This window comes from Apiospora phragmitis (assembly GCF_038363925.1).
Source record: "Apiospora phragmitis strain CBS 135458 chromosome Unknown utg000010l:1.0-9815664.0:9184709.0-9829525.0, whole genome shotgun sequence".
NCBI lineage: Eukaryota > Fungi > Ascomycota > Sordariomycetes > Amphisphaeriales > Apiosporaceae > Apiospora > Apiospora phragmitis.
In genome coordinates this window covers 548,176-567,460 of record NW_027117410.1, presented here as the reverse complement: position 1 = coordinate 567,460, position 19,285 = coordinate 548,176, and the positions used below count along the sequence as shown (strand labels likewise).

The window sequence follows — 19,285 nt, the reverse complement described above, 5'->3', positions numbered from 1 at the left end:
ATGTCGCGGTATGTTCCCTCACCTTCAATTAGAGTTACTTGAAGCCTCAAAGAAGTTTGGGAATTACGGCAAAGTATATCAACCCTTGGATCATCATTATGGAAAGCATTGGCGGCCTTGCATCGTCCCGGAGGTCAAAGTCCCGTCCAGGACAGCAAAGTGCATCCCACGAAGCGGCATCCATCCTCGACAAGGCTTTTTAGAGGCTATTATCAATTATTTACTTAGGCCTAAGAATATGCTGGACCGAAAGAGCACCGGACGCCCATGATCGTAGTCAGGCTGACCTCGGAAATAATAGTATCCTGTTGAGTAGCCACAGTGTATCAACAGCCTAACAGCTTCCAAGTTCGATGTATCCCCTAACATCCAAAGGGTACCTCCATCGTTATCATTACATAAAAGATGGCCCTATATACAGCATGTGGATTGCTGCACATTGTTTTCACATTGTGCCACATTGCGAGGACTACCTACTGCTTCTGCTTCGGCTTATATATAGTGATTATATAAAGCAGGTGGTCGTGATTCCAGAGGCGACTACTACGTCTATCACAGATGGTCAAGCGATTGGACAATCCCGAACCCGTAGCAGGCTGTAGCTCAGCCAAAACTCCGTGTTTGAGGAACGGCTCCGTATTAACTTCCTTATTTCACGATACAGAGCCTTGTATGCGTGAACATGGCTGTCACAGGGGTACGAAAGGAAATGGATCAAACCTCGCTATCCTCCAAATGCAGTGCTTCCAACTCTTCAGCTGTCCTGAACCTGCTATGGTCGTCATCGTATCCCATTCCGTGTACTTTGGCTTCCGTTTCCAGATATCGAGGCGCATACCTCCTGATGTAGTCCAGCCATATATCACGGGATCCTGGCACTTGACGACGGTTTAGGTCATTCAGGATATTTAGAATGTCGCGTTCCATATCGGGTCGGGGAGCGAATCGTTAGTTGCTACAAGCGCCCTTACACCACGGCCGGTTATGGCCGGTCTCAGGGGCCTGATTCAGTTATATACCCCATTTCGCTCGCCCCCACGACGACTGCATGAGTATCCTTTCTGCGTCCCAGCTCATCATCTGACCAATACTACCTGGTGAGCGTCAAGGGCCAAACCCCGTCCCTGGACCACGACCTCCCTGTTGTTCTCCATCTACCAAAGCAGCACGGTCCCCGATCCCAGGGTCTGTTGGTCCGGGAGCAGCACGCACAGCGCACGCCGTGGTAAGAGGATGGCGGTGCCCATGCTCGTCATGGCCGTCCTGTCGAAGACGGCGTTTACTCTGCAATAGGAGAGACGAGTCAATACGCCCTGCTTTGGGCGGGCTTTCAGATTTGTGAGGAGATGGACGAGGGGGAGGAGGCGAACCTCAAGAAAGAACTGCCAACCTTTGCTCTTCTAGTACAGGGTCTCGATAATCGCTTCTGGGTGGCATCGGATATGACTTGGGATCCCGCCTGGCCACTATCCTGCTGGGGTGTTCGTTAGTCTAGGCACAAGATACCCAAGCAAGCAGGAGGGGAAATCAATTTTCTGCAAAGCACATCCTGGAAGGTCGAGTTCTCGAACCACCTCGCAGAATAGTATATGTAATACGATATTTCAAGTGGGGAAGGGGAGATTGCAACTCTATTATTAGCCCTAGTGGGGCGACGGGACAAAAAGAGGCTTGATACTATTAATAGTTTATCGATAACTCATAAACGGGATTTGCAAGATGGTAACTATACACACTATAGCCCAAGAAAGTTATCATGGCCGCTGCCGGTGATTGCTACTTTTGCACCTAGGGCTATTCATCTCCGAACAAGGCTGGCTTTCCCTCCCTTTTGTCAAGGCCGCGCTTGGTTGGTTAAGACACCACCTCGGCCGATATTATCCTTGTCATTAAGCTAATGGGCCTTGTCGGTCGAGGTCTGGCAGGGGGGCTGTTTTAAGTCGGTCGGGCCCCAACTGCCGGCCCCAGCCGGGACCCGTGGCCCCTGATTTGATAGTGTCAGTATGTCCGCTGCGTGCCACCTAGTCAGGATGAGGCCGTTTGCATGCCTCTGAAAAGCGTTTGCATCAAGCCTCGTTGGCAACCACCGAGAGTCGCCAGACCCGGGATGATGCACGCATGAGCTTAATTTAAGCTTGTAGGACATCCCAGCGAGAGCCCTATCTGGCCAAGAGTAGTAGCGGAATTAATACCCTAAGTTTTATAGGGATATTTTTATCCCCGCCTCGTTACTGGACTGTTGCTGAGCCCACAGAAACGGACCTCTCCTTTTCCCGTGCAAGCACTATATGTTCGTATTGGTGATGCTTAATTCATCGGAAGTCAGCAAACTGATCGAATGTCACGTTTCAGTCTAGAAGCTTGCGGGGCAGCATGAACTTCATGAAGCCCCTTCCTAGTGGGTTTTCGACCATCACGAACTGCAAAGTGGGTATGGTGGACCTTTTCCACCTCGGCAACACGGGTAGGCAGTGGTGTCAGCCTGTCACCACCCCCCCCCCACATCGACTAACATCAGGGAAAAGTCGAGTGCTTGGCGACATCCGGTCTATGTATTGGGGAGCTAGGGGACGAACGGCGACGCATACCTCTCGAGACACGGAAGATCGCCACGTATATAAGAGCTGCTTCCCAGCCGTTGGTATAGATCGTCCAGAACAGCAAAACAGCAACAGCAATACATTCTTTTACACTTCGAGCCTTTGGAGAAAGCAAAGGATTTGCATTACATTCATTCGATTCACACAACTCGCACTCATTACTTTCGCTGTCCATCATGCAGTTGCTTCACCTCTTGTCCGCGTCGAGCCTCGTCTCGGCCGCAGCCGCTCTCGGCCCGCGCCAGGCGAGTTCCGGATGCGCAAACCCCGAGAAACGCGTCGAGTTCCGCAGCCTGGACGCCGCTGCGCAGAAGGAGTATACCGATGCCGTCATGTGCCTGGCCACGAAGCCTTCGGGTCTGGGCTTGAACCTGAACACGACCCTGTACGACGACTTCACCTACGTCCACACTCACCTGAACAAAATCAGTACGTTCTCTCTTTCTTTTTTTGTATCCTCTGCATCGTACTAGCAGCCACGATCGCTAACTATGATACGCACCCAGTCCACTTCTGCGCCATGTTCCTCCTTGGCACAGGTATTTCGTGCAGCTCTACCACAGCAGCCTGCGCGAGTGCGGCTACACCGGCCCCATGGCCTACTGGGACTGGACCCTGGACGCCGACGACACGGCCCACTCATCCATCTGGGACGTGGTCGGCGGCAACGGCGGCACGGATAAGGTCGAGAAGACGGGCACGCAGGAGTGGATGTGCCCTCACCGACGGGCCCTTCAAGGACCTGCGCCCGGCCTACAACGAGGTAGAGTACGCCCCGCACTGCCTCTCGCGCGACTTCTTCGACGGCAAGGACCGGCCCGGAACCATGCGCGGGTCCGCCTACAACGCCGCCGAGGTCAAGTTCGTCAACGAGCGGGAGACGTACGCCGACTTCCGCCTTTACCTCGAGAGCATCCCGCACGGATCGATCCACAGTGCCGTAGGCGGCCAGAAGGGTGACATGAAGCCCAGCTCCTCGCCCAACGGTATGTGCAGCCATTAGTCCTTTTTTTTCTCTCTCTTTCTTTCCCCTGTGCTCCTAGATAATATATATCATCATACTGACGTTGGATTATCATAGACCCCCTGTTCTTCCTGCACCACACCCAGATCGATCGTCTGTGGGCCCTCTGGCAGCAGGCCAACCCCGAGGCCCGCGACAAGGACATCAACGACGACAAGGTCAACCCCGTTGACGGCTCCAAGGCCACGCTCGAGGATGTCCTGCCGTTCATGGGCCTGGCGGCCGATATCAAGATCTCCGAGGTTATGACCACCCAAAACGATCTTCTCTGCTATACCTACTAAACAGCATGACACGGAGGATTGGGGTCTGCCTCAGGAGAGAGACTCAGAAGAGATATAATAAATAATATATCACTCGTATTACTTCGCCTTGTCTTAATGTACGTCGATTTTATAGTTGCAACCTTTCATGAGATTCGGTGGCATGCCTAGTTGAAAACTGTTTAGTGAAAGGCAGCGGGACTTGAAGCTGACTTTTATCACATTGGTGCGCATAGATCACAATGCGCAGTTATGATCTACTCATAAATACTTGATAAATTTCGGCTGAGACTTGGCCACCAGTGCCACCACTTCCTTGAACCTCTGATGAGTCCTAGACAGATCTCATTAGTATATTCTGTACCTATAATTAGTGACAGGCTACCCCCGCAAACATTGCTGCCGAACTTGACCTGGTTAACAAGCAAGGTACATATACCACATAATTTGGGACACCCAAAACTGCGACGTTCAGCCGAGGATCCATGGAAAAATGCTTGTTGTTGCTAATACCACCGCCTCCCGAATCAGAGCCCGTTCATCTCGGTCCACCACTCATAGCAGGATTCTAGTGCCATAGTATTTCCCACGATGCTCTGGATTCTGACACTGAAAGGGAGGTCGATGAATCATAGGGAGCTGTGTCATTGCCGTGCGTGCGAAGCAGAATCTAGAAGGCGTCTGACAGTGGCAACGACAATCTGAGGCATCCTCAATCCAAGCAAGACTATCTATTTGCAAATGTTGAGTTCGCTAGAGAATACGATCCTGATTTTCCCACCTACCAACTCCAAGGTGGCGTGGCTGTCTTGATTCTTGGCACCTATAGCGAACTAGGAACGGCGGTGTATAGGAGGAGGCGTTAGCGTACTCGGCAATCTTATGTCTGTCCCATTATTTATGCTTCCCCCTTATAGAAGGAAGATGCGAACATTCGTACATTAGGCTAACATTAAGCCATTATTATCTGACCGGGCAGCCCCAGAACTGGCGCGCTTATTATTGTGCCTCCCAAGAGGTTACATGGCATGGCATGGCACCAAAAAAGGCACCCCTGTCGACCCATACCGCTCACATGGCGATCCCCACATGATGTACGGAGCCGCTGGATCCGTGACTCGGAGCGGCCTAAGCGAACCGGCTGAGGGTCACATTTCCGGCCAATTTGGCAGCAGCAGCAGCTTCTATCTATGGTGGAATAATGTCTCGATGCAATAATTGGGAGCAGCTATGGGGGAGCACATTTTTTCCGTCGACTGTCCAGGCCGGCCTTGCCGCTCTTATTTTCCCCTTTCCTGCTGGCCTCCGATTGACGGGATCGCTCCAGGGATGAAGGTCTGGCCATCCGGGGTGCTCGTTCCGGGCCCTGGAGACCCAAATTGCGTCCGAGAATCAGCCAAACAACACCCAAGTAACATCCAAACATCGGATGGTAAGCGCAAGCCAAACGGCGCATTCATATATAGCCCGTCCTCTTTCTATCTCTCCCGCTGATTCCTTCTTCTTTTGTCCAGCACCCCACCTGGCTCTTCTTGTCCTAAACCATCCCTTTCTCTTTGTTTGCGCGCCGACGAGAACTAAGCACTGCTGCTGTTACCATGAGACTGTCAACCCCGGACATGAGCCCGGCGGCCGCCGTGGCCGCCCTGCTGGCCTCCGCGGCCGTGGTGTCGGCCCAGTGCAACCTCCCGTCGAGCTACAAGTGGAAGGACCACGGCGGCCCGCTGGCCCAGCCGAAGAACGGGTGGGCCTCGCTCAAGGACTTCACCGTGGCGCCCTACAACGGCCAGCACCTCGTGTACGCGTCGTACAACAGCGGCGGCAACTACGGGTCCATGAACTTCGGCACCTTCTCCGACTGGTCCCAGATGGGCTCCGTGGCGCAGAACGGCATGAACGGCGCCACGGTGGCGCCGACGCTGTTCTACTTCCAGCCCAAGGACGTCTGGATCCTGTCCTACCAGTGGGGCGCGACCCCGTTCTCCTACAAGACGTCCAAGGACCCGACCAACGCCAACGGCTGGTCCTCGGCGCAGCCGCTCTTCTCCGGCTCCATCGGCGGCGGCGGCACCGGCCCGATCGACCAGACCCTGATCGGCGACGGCACCAACATGTACCTCTTCTTCTGCGGCGACAACGGCAACATCTACCGGGCCAGCATGCCGATCGGCAACTTCCCCGGCAGCTTCGGCTCCAACTACCAGACGATCATGAGCGACACGAAGGCCAACCTGTTCGAGGCCGTGCAGGTGTACAAGCTCAAGGGCCAGAACAAGTGGTTCATGATGGTCGAGGCCATGGGCGCGAACGGCCGCTTCTTCCGCTCCTTCACCGCCACCAGCCTCGGCGGCTCTTGGACCCCGCAGGCCGCGACCGAGAGCAACCCGTTCGCCGGCAAGGCCAACAGCGGCGCCACCTGGACCAACGACATCAGCCACGGCGAGCTTATCCGGAGCACCAACGACCAGACCTTTGAGATCGACCCATGCAATCTCCAGCGTGAGTGGCTCTCCTGGACCCATTGCCATCTTTCCCCTTGTTTTCTTCCTCACAAAACTGCTTATTGACTTGGCAATCTTTTTGTTCCGCAGTGCTCTACCAAGGCCGCGACCCCAGCAAGAACCCGGACTACAATCTCCTCCCCTACCGACCCGGTCTGCTGACGCTGCAGAACCCCTCGGGGAGCCCCGCGCCGTGGGCACCACCACCGCCGGGGGCGGCAGCAACCCGACTACGACGGCCCAGCCGGCGCCGACCAACAACCCGGGCGGCAGCTGCGCATCCATGTACGCCCAGTGCGGCGGCAACGGCTACTCGGGCCCCACGTGCTGCTCGCAGGGGACCTGCCAGGTCTCTAACGAATGTAAGTAATTATCCACCTGGCAACAACAACAACGACAACAGCGGCCTTCAAGCTAGTGGACTAACATGCAAATAACAGGGTACTCTCAGTGCGTGTAGGTAGATGACGGCATGATAGGAAATGAGAGAGGTTTTCGCTTTTGATGCTGGCGGGGTATAATCCATGTAAGTAGTACACAGATCGTCGGCAGTGCATATATATTTTCTCGATCAAGACGCTGTCCTCTGGAAACTTCTCTTCAAAATGGAATAATTAGGTATTCTGGTATCGGAAAATTTCTCTCGTATCCCTCGTATGCTGTCATTATTAGGATCTATCGGGAGAGGTTCACCATCCTGTCCTCAGCGCTGTTGCGAAGAGCGGAAGGCTCTGGCAAAATGCATCAGGGGTAATATGTTGCGAGGACGATTGGACCATGCGCGAAAGAAGATCCCCTGCCTCAGCTGTCATAAGTCCAAAAAGGGGTAGCGAAGATTCTGCCTTCCAGCCGCTCGTTGGGAGTCCGTTGCACGTGTATAGGCAAGAAAACTAGTCAAAAACGAAGCTGATGGAGGGTTGGCTTCCTCCCCTTTATACTGCAACTGTGGAGGATGGGATTTCACGTGCTCGGTTTACGCTCTATAGTATCAATGTCGAGGATGAGGTCAAGGTATTATAACGGGCGGGCGGCTCTACTGGTCGTTCCCCTTAGATACTACATGTAGGTCGAAACAATGCATTGCGAGTCTACCTACAAGTCAACTAAAACCCATCCAAACAAATGCGAACGTATAATCCAACCCTTACCCCCGTTCTCAATATTACGTTCCACCGCACCTTGGAATCTTGACGCTATCAGGGCCTAGGTTAGGCGTTCCCGGTGCAGTTCAGCTCTCCTATTTGCTAGTCGTAGTAAACGCTGGAAGCCGACTCGGAGGCGCGGACTGGCACAATAAAAGCCCACATGGGTATTAATAACTCTCACAAGTTGATAGAGGTAGTAACTTCCCTCAAGCCGGTAGTAAACCAGCCCAACTGGGCACACTTGCATCGGAGCATCCAGTTGGAGTCCATGGAGCACGAACTGCATCTCATATTGAGGGTTTCTCCGTGTGGGCTGTTAAGAAGAAAAGGTCAGAATTCATATACCATACGTGGTTTTTTTTTGGTTTTTTTTTTCTTTTTTTTTTTGGAATGGAACTAGTAGCATCAGCGTAGAGGCGACATTTTACGTAATCCCAGCGAAACACCAGCTCGGTCTTGTTGTTGAGAGCCAGACAGCGGTTGATGTTCACTTCGGTCCGGTGGAAGTCCGAGTTGGATCCTTTGCAGTGGGCGATAAAGGTGCCGCTGGGGAGTGAGTAGTGGCAGTCGTTGATAGGCACGCTGAGGTCTTTGCAGAAGCTGTTGTTTATATCGCATGATACGTCTGGCTGCATCGCCGCGATGCTACGGCTTACGGCTTCGGGGCTGCTATGCTATCTATGAATCGGCTGACCTGGCACGGGTGCGACACCGCATTTGGATGGACAGGCCTGCCATGGGAGACGCGATACCAACTTCTCGATTACACGACGAACGAGTCTTAGCAACCGTGCTACTTTGTCTCCTATTTCATCCTGCCGTATACACGTCTTGAGTGAGTAGAATCCGCTCTGCTCTATTTGAAGTGCTCGTACGGGGAAAACGTACTTAATATTGCCCAGGGCTTGCGACTAATGAAAGCGTGCCCCCTCCCAGAGGAGATGATTCTCAGTGAGGCGTGGATCGGAAATCACCCAAACACCAGAAAGCAGATGCACGAGGATACCGTTGGTTCTTCCAGATCTATTTTGTACATCTAGACTATACACATCGTACAGCAAGCAGCCCAGGTTTCCACGGGTATCACTCAGTCCCGCTCCTCCGGCCGGCGTGCCATTTTCCTCAGCAGCGGCTTCACCTCATCCTCCGCATTGACAGCGGCCACCTCCCTCTGCAGCTCCGACATGTACTCGTCCACGATTTGGTTGTCCTTCCTGGGGCCGCCGAACCGGTCGAGGCCTTCGCCCTCGCCCTCGCCTCCTGCCTCTTCTCGATAAGCACGTTCGCTCCATTCGGCTCGCTTCCGCTGGATTTCGAGGAACTGCTTGATCTCGAACGGTGTGTTCCACGTCACCTTGCCGTTCTTGGCATCCTCCATGCGACGCTTCTGGCCGGCTTCTCCGGCACGGCCGAGAACGCTTCCAATGACGGCCAAGCAGCGCATACTAGAGAGTTGATCAGTACGTGTACATGATTTGAAAGAGAGAGCTGGAATGGGGACGACTGGAAATGGGGCTACTGCTTACCTGTCATCGTTGGCCGGAATCGCGTACGTCACCCACGTGGGCTCGGTGTTGGTGTCGATGATACCAATGGTGGGAACATTGAACTGGCTGCACTCGCGCAGCATCGTGAAGTTCTCGAGCGGGTTCAGGCACACGACCAGGTCGGGCACCAGGGCCCGCCGGTCCATCAGGTGCTGGCGGAAGCCGTCGACGGGCTGGTCGTGCTCGTCGACGATTTCGACGGGGATTCCCGGCAGGATCTTGTCGCTGTTGGTGATGGTCCCCCGGAACCCACTTGGTGAAGAGGTGGCAGGCCTTGGCCATGCGCGCGGCCTGCGTCACGATCCGGGTCTGGCCGGGCCGGTTGCCGACGAACAGGATCAGGCCGCCGTGGTAGGCGACCTCCTCCACCACGCGCGCCGCGCGCCGCAGGTGGGCCGCCGTCTGCTCGAGCGAGATGATATGGATGCCCTGGCGGATGCCGTAGATGTAGCGGGCGTTGGCCGGGTTCCAGACGGAGGTGTGGTGGCCCATGTGCGCCTGCGAGGCCATGAGCAGCTCCAGCGTGACGTCCTTGAGACCGGGCGGGTTCCGGAAGACGTCCGAGGGGCTGTAGCGGTGCTCGACCACGGACCCAATCTTGGACAGGTCGCGTTTCAGCTTCTGCGCCAGCTCGAAGTCGGCCTTGGTCGTATCGGGGACGACAGGGCGACGTCGGGGTTGCTTGGCCATCCTAGCGAAGAGGGGAGGGCGGTGTGGGATTCTCGGGGTTGGTCTGTATCGCGGCCTCGACGGTGGGATCGGCGGATGCGACGGGGGTTCCAGAGGTCTCTGTCGACAAAGCTCTCAGGCATTGCTGTCCTCGACGGAGAGGCGCTGCCAGCACCTTGCGGCCTGCAATGAGGGCTTTAGTTGGGATTGATTCTCGAGATTTCCAAGCAATTGATTTCCAAGAACTTACCATGGCGAACACCAAACTCCCTGATGATCATAATGACGGATGCGATTGACGGTGAAGCTTGCTTGACACGATCAAGCTGCCCATCAATTGCCTACTGCGAACTTTTTCGGCTTCAGAGTCAATGGCGCCTGTACGAGAGCTCCCAGCAAATTCGGCGCTGGAGGAACTCCAACCCCGCTTAGTCAGCCCCGACCGAAAGTGGGGGCAAGATCTGTACCTGCCCGCAACGCATCATGGCCTCCACACTCTGGCCCTCGGACGTTCAACTTGGCTGCAAAAGCCTGGGGTTTGCTATAGAGGCCGCTCTTCAATTAGACAGAGCAATTAATATGGCAGCTCAAAGTTGAACATATGGGGTATCATTTTGCGTTAGAAAGATAGTCAGGCAACATAAGCCAGTAGATATCTCATACAACTTGCAAACCAAATCAAAGCCGCATCGGTTATTCCTCCTCCTCTTCCTCTTCTTCCTCCATCTCCACCGACTTGATCGCGTATCCCTCGACGAAACCATCAGCGTCACAGGCCCTCTCCAGATCTATCCGGTTGTCCCTAACCCATCTCCTGACATCCTCCTTATCGATCTTAGTCGAGAGACTTGCTTTTTGCTGCTTTCCTCCAACGACTCCGCATCGTCCTCCCCTTCGCCGGCAATTGGACTGTGAGAGGAGGCTTTCTTTGCGGGCCCCGTTCCGTCCTCAATCGTCATGATGCCCATGTCGCGTATGACGACCAGGCAGTCCTCGGGTGCTATCCACGTAGATTTGCTGCACTCGTCAACATTCACAATGATCTCTTCTTTGCTGTCCTGTACTCCCAAACCCAGGAGCCAGCGGCATATCTCGCCAGCCAGAACCGCCTGTAACCCTTCTTCCCCAGTTCCGAGATGGGCTTCTCGGGCCCACCCAGGACCTTCTCGCGCCGCGAAATCTCGTACGAGATGCCCATGAGCAAGGCCCCGAGGCCTTTTCGCTGCCAGGGGGGGAACACGAGGATGCACGCCAGGTTGTTGTTGTCCCAAGAGAGCTTCTCCTTGGAGAAGAAGCCGACAACCTGCGGGCGCGGTGAAGTTGGTGCTTCTTCCCCTGGCTGTTGTTCGGTATCCACTTCTTCAGACCTCTTTGCCGTATGAGGTGGCGTATAGACCAGAAGGAAGTAGTTGAAACCAGCGACATCAAAGAACACGGACTTGTTGTCCAGGAAGAGCTTGGCGAAAAGTGAAAGGTTCTGGCAGAATAACTAGCGGGCAGGTTAGTATCGTACATTATGTAGATAAGGAAGACAGTCAGAGGATCTTCGGACTTACCGGTTCGTTCTCACCATCCACTTCCCAGACACTCCACTCGCCTTCCAAGCCATGGCCAACGCCACCCGCCGTCTTCGGCTTGCGGTTGCACCGGGCATCCGCGCCACTTGTACCGCCGTGGGGAGCTCTGCTCTCCTCGGGGTGTATGTAGATCTTGTCACCCGGCACCCAGGCCTTGGGCAAGCAAGCGCTTATGTGTCGGCGCCACTTGGCCTCTTCCTTGGAGTACTTGAAACAGGAAGGGCAAACGAAGAGCTGGTCCAGCAGAACCTCCTTGTCCTTCTTTCCACCGCCGATCTTGGCACCGCCGCCACCGGGGTTGGCCTTGCCGCCCGAGGTGACGGACGCATCGCCCAGAACGTCTTTCCCGTAGTAGGAAGGGTACCAGGCGCGAAACGAAATGTCCCCCAGCACAACCCTGTCAATGTTCCGATCGGACCGTGGCGTCGGGGGCGGCTTCTTGGGCTGGATTGACAGGCGGCGCTTCGGTGTGATCATCGAGGTGGCTGCTCCTCGATAGGCCGCGACCGGGTTGTCGAGAGTCGCGGGCGATTTGGGCGCAGGGGCTCGTGAACGTGGTTGGGGCGGAACAGGAGAGTGTTGTTGTTGTTGTCGTTGTTGCGCAGCCGTAGCAGTAACTTGTTTTGACTCGACATGGTGCGCAGGCCGAAGGTTCTCCTTGCCCTCTACCTGACCATCCCTTAAGGATCGGTCCACGGGATCGGCATGGTCGTCGGCGGCGCTGCGCCTTCTGGTCCGTCTTTTCGTGATGGTGGCATTTGCGACTTTGGGCCGTGGGGCCGCCGTGTCAGGGTCCGATGTCTTAGTGTCGCGTGGTCTCGTCACGTAAGTCTTGGTGATCGGGGCCGTGGCAGAAGGCGGTGGGATGGGTTCTGGCGCCTCCAGGGTGTCGGAACATGTGCGACGGCTTCTCAGCTGTTTCTCGGGCTCATGGTCGGGCTCTGCAGCAGTGGGATGGCTGTGACGGGTGGTTCGTCGCGTTGCGGATTCGGCCTCGGTTGGGTTTTCGTCTTGCGGACGCTTGCGCTTCGGGGGCGCCATTCTGCCCTGCCCATCCAAGCAGGAAACAATTGAATTCGTGCAACTTGATGCCAATCGCAATGTTATATTTCAATTGAAGCAGTGAATTTCGAGACTGTAGTTGACTTCAAATGATTGATTGATTTGATGAGAGAGTGATTGATGGTGACCGTGACGGTGGGTGCACGCTTGCGATTAGGTAAGCTTCCAGAAATGCGGAAACACCTCCGCCATTTCTGATCACCTACGAGAAACCAAATATGAAGGCATCATGCAAAAGGAGGACTACTGATCAATCACATCAATTGAGCACCATTGCAAGCTCGTGATAATCTAGTCTTGTCCGTGGCCGATCTTGATCCGAGGAAACAACATGGCACTCTCGCACAAGGAAGCCATCCGGACCAAGGTATGGCAGGAACTCCGCCAGGTCGCGTACCCGGACTTGCGGTTCCACTACGACTTCTCCAGCTTCATCGCCGACTTCACCGGCTCGGAAGCCGCCGCCGGTAGGCTGCTCGCGATGCCGAGCTACTGCAGGTGCGCCACCGTCTTCATCACGCCCGACAACTGCCTGGAGTACCTGCGCGAGCAGACGCTGCAGGCCGGGATCCGGGTCTTGATCACCACGTACGGGATCCGCCGCGGCTTCTGGCTGCTCGACCCGGCGATCATCAGACCAGAACTGTACCGGTACGCGGCGACGCTCGACGGGCTGGAGAAGGTCGGGCGGCCCGTGTCGCTGGCGGACATTGCCAGTCTGGACCTGCAGATCGGCTTCATGGTGACGGGCACGGGCGCCATCAACCACATGGGCATCCGTTTCGGTAAGGGCCATGGTTTCTTCGACCTGGAGTGGGGCATGCTGCATACCCTGAAGGTGGTGCATCAGGACACCATGACCGCCGCCGTGGTGCATGACTGCCAGGTCCTGGACGAGGAACTACAGCCTGAGGCTTATGATACCGTCTGCAATCTTATTGTGACCCCATCCAGGGTGCTCCGCGCCGACGCAGCAGTCCAACCTACCTGCGGAATACTGTGGGATCGATTAGAGGATGGCATGTTGGAGGACATGCCGCCCCTTCGGGAGCTTCTAGCCATCGAGAAGTCCAGGAACAGTTCCCCATAGTCAGCGGGTCTGCCAACTCTAGCAAAGTCTCATTATAAACCTGAGTCACGCTCGCTATGCAAAAGCACTGCTTCGGGTAGCAAAGTCGCCAAAGAAGCCCAGTGCGGCAGAACCAATGGGCATGCTACCAGGGTTCCGAAGACGAAAGGTCAGGATGGTATATTATGATTGGTATCTGCTCTCGGATTGAGTTTACCTTACTGAAGACCTTCATGGGAATAAGAGCCGGCGCTGATGCGACCGCTGGAAGTGTTGTTAGCGTCGTGGACGTCGACATCCTCCCAGCAACACCCTATCGCACGACGCTGCGGCCTGGCAAAGACCAAAAGCTGAATTCCGGATGCCCGGAAACGAACCATTCATCTCTGAGAGTTTGAAAGGGTTTTGGCCATGCTTTCTGGGTTGATAGGTTTACACCATTTGGATTTGAGAGTATCCTTGCTTGTCCTGTGCAGCTTCTACATATCTTTCGTGTGGCTGGCTTGGCACCGATCCGAAGAAGCAAGACAAAAGACCACAAGCCAATCAATCACACTGTTGTTTTTTGAGAGAGCTCAGGGGCAGCCAACCCCGCGTGCAGGTCACCAGCTTCGGCAACACCACATGACGTGGGTCACAGGGCAGGGTCACACTAGGCGCGTCTGCGACCAGCGGAACCGCCGGGGACGTCATATTATTGGTGTGCATCATATATTAGAATTCCCTGGTCAGCGCCACGACAACTTTTACGAGACGGGGACTTTTTCCTACTTGCTCCCAAGTGATGATGTTTGCCTCTTAAAATATGCAAGACGAGAACTAACAGAAAGATGATGAGGAAATACATCTTGCTATCGTCCGTCCTTGCCACCCGGGTCGTCTCGGCCCTGGCAACGCGGGACAGCGGCATATACACGGGCGGAGACCTGTCCGGGTGCGGGCGGCCCGCGAACCTCTCCTCGGCGCTGCCGCACCTCGTAACGAGCAGTGGCATGGTGCGGACCTACACGGTGCACCTGCCGCCCAACTACTCGCCCACGCAGCAGTACCTGTCCTGGTCGGCTACCACGGCCACCCCGGGCATCGGCCTGTTCCTGGAGGTAGACAGCCGCCTCGACGAGTCCGCGCCCGACAAGATCGTCGTCTACCCCAACGGCGTCGACCAGGCCTGGGCCGGCGCCAACTACTCGCGCGCCACGGCCCCCGAGGACCTGCAGTTCACAGCCGACCTGCTGGCCGACCTGCGCGCGCGCTACTGCGTTGACAGCGCCCGCGTCTACGCCACCGGCATGTCCAACGGCGCCGGTTTCCTGGGGGCCCTCGCCTGTAACGACACGGTCGGCGGCGAGTTCGCCGCCTTCGCGCCCGTCGCGGGGGCCTACTACACTGATGCGCATGGCCCCGACGACGGGTGCAAGCCCGCGCGTGACCTGACACCGATCCTCGAGTTTCACGGTGGCGCTGATGAAAGCGTGTTCTACGACGGGGGGCAGGGCGAGGGGGGATATGAGCCCCCGATTGCTGACTGGTAAGAATACTTCCCCCTAATGGCCGGCCTTTTGCATTGTGCTTGTTCCTAGCTGACGGATCTTGAGGCTCTCGTGGTGGGCGGAGCGCAACGGCTGCCAAACGCCACCGGATCAGCAAGACAGCTTCAACGACACGGTGCACCACCTGACGTGGACATGCCGGGGCGCCCAGGGCGTGCTACAACACTACAAGATCGACACGATGAGTATGCCAGCCCGAATTCTCCTCAACAGATGGCTGAAACCATCAGTAAAGTAAATACTGACAAGTTCGTGTGCCCTACGGCAGAACATGCCTGGCCGTCTACCGAACCCAACTTCTCGCAGCTGGCCGCGGGCGACGTCCTCACGCACATCCAAGCAAGTGAGATCATGCAGGACTTCTTCCGCAACTTTACGAGGCCGGCGGTTTCTGGCACGAAAGGAAAACCCACGTCACCTCCCGTCGCCAGATCGTCGTCTTGTAATAGAGCTCGCTATCTAGACCCCGGCCTATTGGCGGCGGCAAATGCTGTTACTATCGCTGCCTTGACAGCTCGTCTGATGTAATATTCTCCTTTCAGGGGCTACGGCCTGACTACTATCATAGACAAATTTATTGATCCAAACTTCCTCGACTACCAACAATGGCTGTGCCTTCTCTCGACAACGGACGTGAAGAGCTGATATGGTTATGCTTCTGCCAATTACTAGCTGACACTTGGCCCAACCTCCTTCCATCCGAGAAAGACTTTTATTCTCCTACGAATCTCCGATACTCATCTCTTACCGTTGCTTACCTCTGTGGCTGGCACACATGCAGTCCGTATTGTGGAGAGATGTTCGCTTCCACGATATATTCGGATGAAGAGAGTTCAAAACTGGTCCTCAGTTCCTCCCAGCATTAGCCAAAGAGTTAATTGACAGAATCATTGTACTCACGTGTGGACTGGTTTTGCGAGCTAAGGGGTATGCCTTGGGTATAGGACCAGAGCTCATCCGAACTAAGTGCGTCGCATGGAGACCTGCCAAGCCTGACATACTTTCATGCTTGCAGATACGGAACTCAATTTAAATAACCGACTACTATCCCATCAACTTTCGGCTGCGCCGGTCATCATTATCCCGCCTGTCCCGACACCGAAATAAGTAACAGGAAACGTCACTTTTTCGCCTGCCCACTAGCACTATTCACATACGTATACTTGCTTACTTTCCCCTGAGTATCATGATGATCTGCTAAGCCTATCAAAGAATGGGCGGGGATGGCGGGGTGAGCCGTCGGGTGGCCTGGTGCGGGGGATCCCGGGAACGTGCATAGTGTGTAGCATCCTGTAATCTTGCGGCCCCCTGCCCTGCCTGACCCCGGTAAAGTTTATCTAGGTAGTAATTAATGCAACTGGGTGGCTGGTCGCGGGCTGCTTCTCCTATCTCACACGGATATAAACCAGCACTGCACCCCATTGTCCCTGGGATTGGAAGCCCCCACGCATCCTCTCTGCTGGGTCTGGTCAAAAAGTCTGCCATTTACCCAGTTCTTCAAGTCAACCGATCGCCATGATTGGGGTTAAAGCGACACTCCGGCTGGCGTCCTACGCCGCTGTGCTTGTATATCTCGTCCCAAGCGCAATTTCTGCTCCTGCAGATGAGCCCTCCGCCGCCGCAGCACTGGCATACCCAAGCAGCGCGGATCCAACTATGACTACTCCGCGTTCGAGTCCAACCAGACCGTCCGCGCCGACGCCGTGGTCGAGATGTTCCGGTTTGCCTGGGGCGCGTACTACACCCAGGCCTTCCCGCACGACTCGCTGCGGCCGCTGTACGGCAACTACTCGGACGACCGCAACGGCTGGGGCGCGACGGCCGTGGACGGGCTGGACACGGCCATCATCATGGAGCAGACGGACATCGTGAACACCATCCTGGAGTACATCCCCACCATCGACTTCACCAAGACCAACACCCCGGAGCCCAGCGTCGTCAGCCTGTTCGAGACCAACATTCGCTACCTCGGCGGACTGCTGTCTTCGTACGATCTGCTCAAGGGGCCCTTTAGCCACCTGAAGGTCAACGCTACCCGCGCCGAGACGCTCCTGAGCCAGGCTAAGACCCTGGCCGACACCTTGAAGTTTGCCTTCAACACGACCTCGGGCATCCCCGTGGGCTCCCTCTTCATCGAGAACCGGACCTCTTCCGATGCCGCCAAGATGGCGGACGGCACCCAGACGGCCGGCCTGGCCGAGATGGGCACGCTCGTGCTCGAATGGCAGCACCTCTCGGACCTCACCGGCGACCCCCAGTACGGCGCGCTGGCCCAGAAGACCGAGAGCTACTGGCTGAGCGCCCTCGTCTGAGGTCTGGCCCGGCCTCACGGGCGGCAACTTCAGCGTCGAGACGGGCGAGATCCTGGACCAGTACGGCGGCTGGGTCTCGGGCAACGACTCGGCCTACGAGTACCTGGTCAAGATGTACGTCTACGACCCGGAGAAATACGCCCAGTACGGCGAGCGGTTCACCAAGGCCGCCGACTCGACCATCGCGCACCTCCTGTCGCACCCGTCGTCGCGGCCGGACCTGACCATGGCGGCCGCCTTCACCGGCACGCAGCAGGTCAACTACAGCGAGTCGCTCGCTTGCTTCATCGGCAGCGCCTTCATCCTCGGCAGCACGGCGCTCGACCGCCCGGACTGGCTGCCGTACGGCCTGAACTTCAGCGAGTGGTGCGCCAACGGGTACCGGCAGACGGCGGCCGGCATCGGCCCTGCGCTGTACAGCTGGGACATCGAGGCCCTCCGGACCGACCCGGCCCTCGCGAACCAGACCGACTACTACGAGCGCGCGGGCTACTACCTGCAGGACTACTACACGGCCGCCGGCCAGGCGCCCGAGGCCGTCGAGAGCTGGTACTATGCGCACCAGTGGACGGGCGACGCGTACTGGCGCGACGTGGCCTGGGCCTACACGCTGGCGCAGAACCGCACGATGCGCGTGCCGGGCGGCTTCGGCTCCATCAGCAACGTGCTCAAGGTGGACGGCGGCGGCATCCGCGGCGGCATCATGCAGAGCTTCATGCTGGCCGAGACGCTCAAGTACCAGTACCTCATCCAGGCCGAGAACAAGGGCGAGTGGGACGTCGGATTCGAAAAAGCGCCCGGGAGCGGCGAACACAAGAACTACTTTGTGTACAATACCGAGGCGCACCCCTTCAAGGTTATGGCCAAGACACCTGTGTAGGGTAGGCTCTCGTAGACTGCCGGGCGTCCACGAATAACAGTCTCATATGTTGTGGAAACGAGTGGAAGTTAGGCCGAATTAAGCCTAAATAATTAATAAGAACAACATGAGATGAACCCAATTCCGTCTCGGCTAGAACATACGTAGCTCGTGAAAATAGTAATGCCTGATGGCCAAGGGTTGACCGCTAAATCCCGCTCGTGATATCGGAATCAACCTTTGAGCCGCTGATACAGATGCCCCCTCCCGGAAAAGTACCTGACTTGGCATAAAGATTAGTAGACTGCTACTTTTGTGGCACATCTTTCAAGTGGGCGGTAAACATTTCACCGAATCAAGCGATATGCTATCGCGGAGCAATAACGAATATAAACCGTCAAAAACGATTAAATTCTCACATACGACCATATCCTGCTGAATACTCAGGATCCCGTCCGCTCTCCCATATATAAGCAGCAGAGAGGTGTATTACTGACAGGAGACGGAGCTTGACCGTTTTCCCTATCCGGCCTTCTGAGACGGTCATTGTTTTGTACCTTCTGCCCACTATCTTCCCCTCATCCTCTCATGGCCCCACCAACATTCAGCCTAGCTGGGCGTGCATGTAGCGATTCTGCGTTTATGCATCGGCCAACGGCCAATTACTAAAAAGCTATCCATGTAAAGGGGACTGTATAGATTGCCTGTAAGAGCGTCGAAAATGATGCGACTAATCGGATTAGGTGTAACTAGTCAGGCCGCAATGACGATCAATTGACCCAGTTGGCGCCGACTGTGTTGGCAGGATTGGTGCTGGGTTATTTGAGCAGTCCAGTCTCTTAAACCGTGACTTACTGAAGAGCAAGTCAACGGTGCGGCCCGCAGCCAGGCGTTCTAGAAGGCAGACTGCAGATGATAAAATAATACAGCACTAGGCTCCGCACCCCGCCGTTTGTTTTTCATTAGCCACAGCGCCGGGATTGCCCGCAGTGTAGAACGGCATTTATGGTATCTGAAGATTGGTGGTCACAGCATTACCGTAGGCCGGGCGTATATTTCAGTATTAACGAAGACATAAACCAGGCTTGTTATTTGCAAAAGCAAGTC

At 55.7% G+C, this 19,285-nt stretch overlaps 8 protein-coding genes across 8 annotated transcripts; 5 read left to right on the top strand and 3 right to left on the bottom strand.

Moving 5' to 3' along the window:
- Positions 1–2,776: 2,776 nt before the first annotated feature.
- On the top strand, positions 2,777–3,908 carry PG994_012776 (Monooxygenase; the record flags this gene model as incomplete). Its single annotated transcript, XM_066864185.1, has 3 exons — positions 2,777–3,029; positions 3,107–3,586; positions 3,682–3,908. 3 exons carry the CDS (start codon positions 2,777–2,779, stop codon positions 3,906–3,908), a joined length of 960 nt encoding a protein of 319 aa, XP_066710333.1.
- A 1,577-nt stretch (positions 3,909–5,485) lies between these two features.
- Positions 5,486–6,750, top strand: PG994_012775 (glycoside hydrolase family 62 protein; the record flags this gene model as incomplete). The annotated part of the gene is made up of 2 exons (XM_066864184.1): positions 5,486–6,386; positions 6,479–6,750. Coding segments are annotated over 2 exons (1,173 nt in total), but the record flags the coding sequence as incomplete, so codon positions are not given.
- A 1,870-nt stretch (positions 6,751–8,620) lies between these two features.
- On the bottom strand, positions 8,621–9,770 carry PG994_012774 (mitochondrial 37S ribosomal protein uS2m; the record flags this gene model as incomplete). Its single annotated transcript, XM_066864183.1, has 3 exons — positions 8,621–8,978; positions 9,060–9,262; positions 9,330–9,770. The coding sequence occupies 3 exons, from the start codon at positions 9,768–9,770 to the stop codon at positions 8,621–8,623; spliced, it is 1,002 nt and encodes a 333-aa protein (XP_066710331.1).
- Position 9,771: 1 nt separating this feature from the next.
- Positions 9,772–10,030, bottom strand: PG994_012773 (37s ribosomal protein mrp4 protein; the record flags this gene model as incomplete). The annotated part of the gene is made up of 2 exons (XM_066864182.1): positions 9,772–9,932; positions 10,000–10,030. 2 exons carry the CDS (start codon positions 10,028–10,030, stop codon positions 9,772–9,774), a joined length of 192 nt encoding a protein of 63 aa, XP_066710330.1.
- Positions 10,031–10,442: 412 nt separating this feature from the next.
- PG994_012772 (uncharacterized protein) lies at positions 10,443–12,367 on the bottom strand (the record flags this gene model as incomplete). Its single annotated transcript, XM_066864181.1, is given in 4 exon segments — positions 10,443–10,583; positions 10,598–10,807; positions 10,822–11,238; positions 11,306–12,367. The coding sequence occupies 4 exon segments, from the start codon at positions 12,365–12,367 to the stop codon at positions 10,443–10,445; spliced, it is 1,830 nt and encodes a 609-aa protein (XP_066710329.1).
- Positions 12,368–12,719: 352 nt separating this feature from the next.
- On the top strand, positions 12,720–13,478 carry PG994_012771 (5-formyltetrahydrofolate cyclo-ligase; the record flags this gene model as incomplete). The annotated part of the gene is made up of 1 exon (XM_066864180.1): positions 12,720–13,478. One exon carries the CDS (start codon positions 12,720–12,722, stop codon positions 13,476–13,478), a length of 759 nt encoding a protein of 252 aa, XP_066710328.1.
- Positions 13,479–14,287: 809 nt separating this feature from the next.
- PG994_012770 (uncharacterized protein) lies at positions 14,288–15,535 on the top strand (the record flags this gene model as incomplete). Its single annotated transcript, XM_066864179.1, has 3 exons — positions 14,288–14,985; positions 15,053–15,192; positions 15,243–15,535. 3 exons carry the CDS (start codon positions 14,288–14,290, stop codon positions 15,533–15,535), a joined length of 1,131 nt encoding a protein of 376 aa, XP_066710327.1.
- Positions 15,536–16,522: 987 nt separating this feature from the next.
- On the top strand, positions 16,523–18,199 carry PG994_012769 (glycoside hydrolase family 47 protein; the record flags this gene model as incomplete). Its single annotated transcript, XM_066864178.1, has 3 exons — positions 16,523–16,573; positions 16,693–17,264; positions 17,353–18,199. 3 exons carry the CDS (start codon positions 16,523–16,525, stop codon positions 18,197–18,199), a joined length of 1,470 nt encoding a protein of 489 aa, XP_066710326.1.
- Between the last annotated feature and the right edge of the window lie 1,086 nt (positions 18,200–19,285).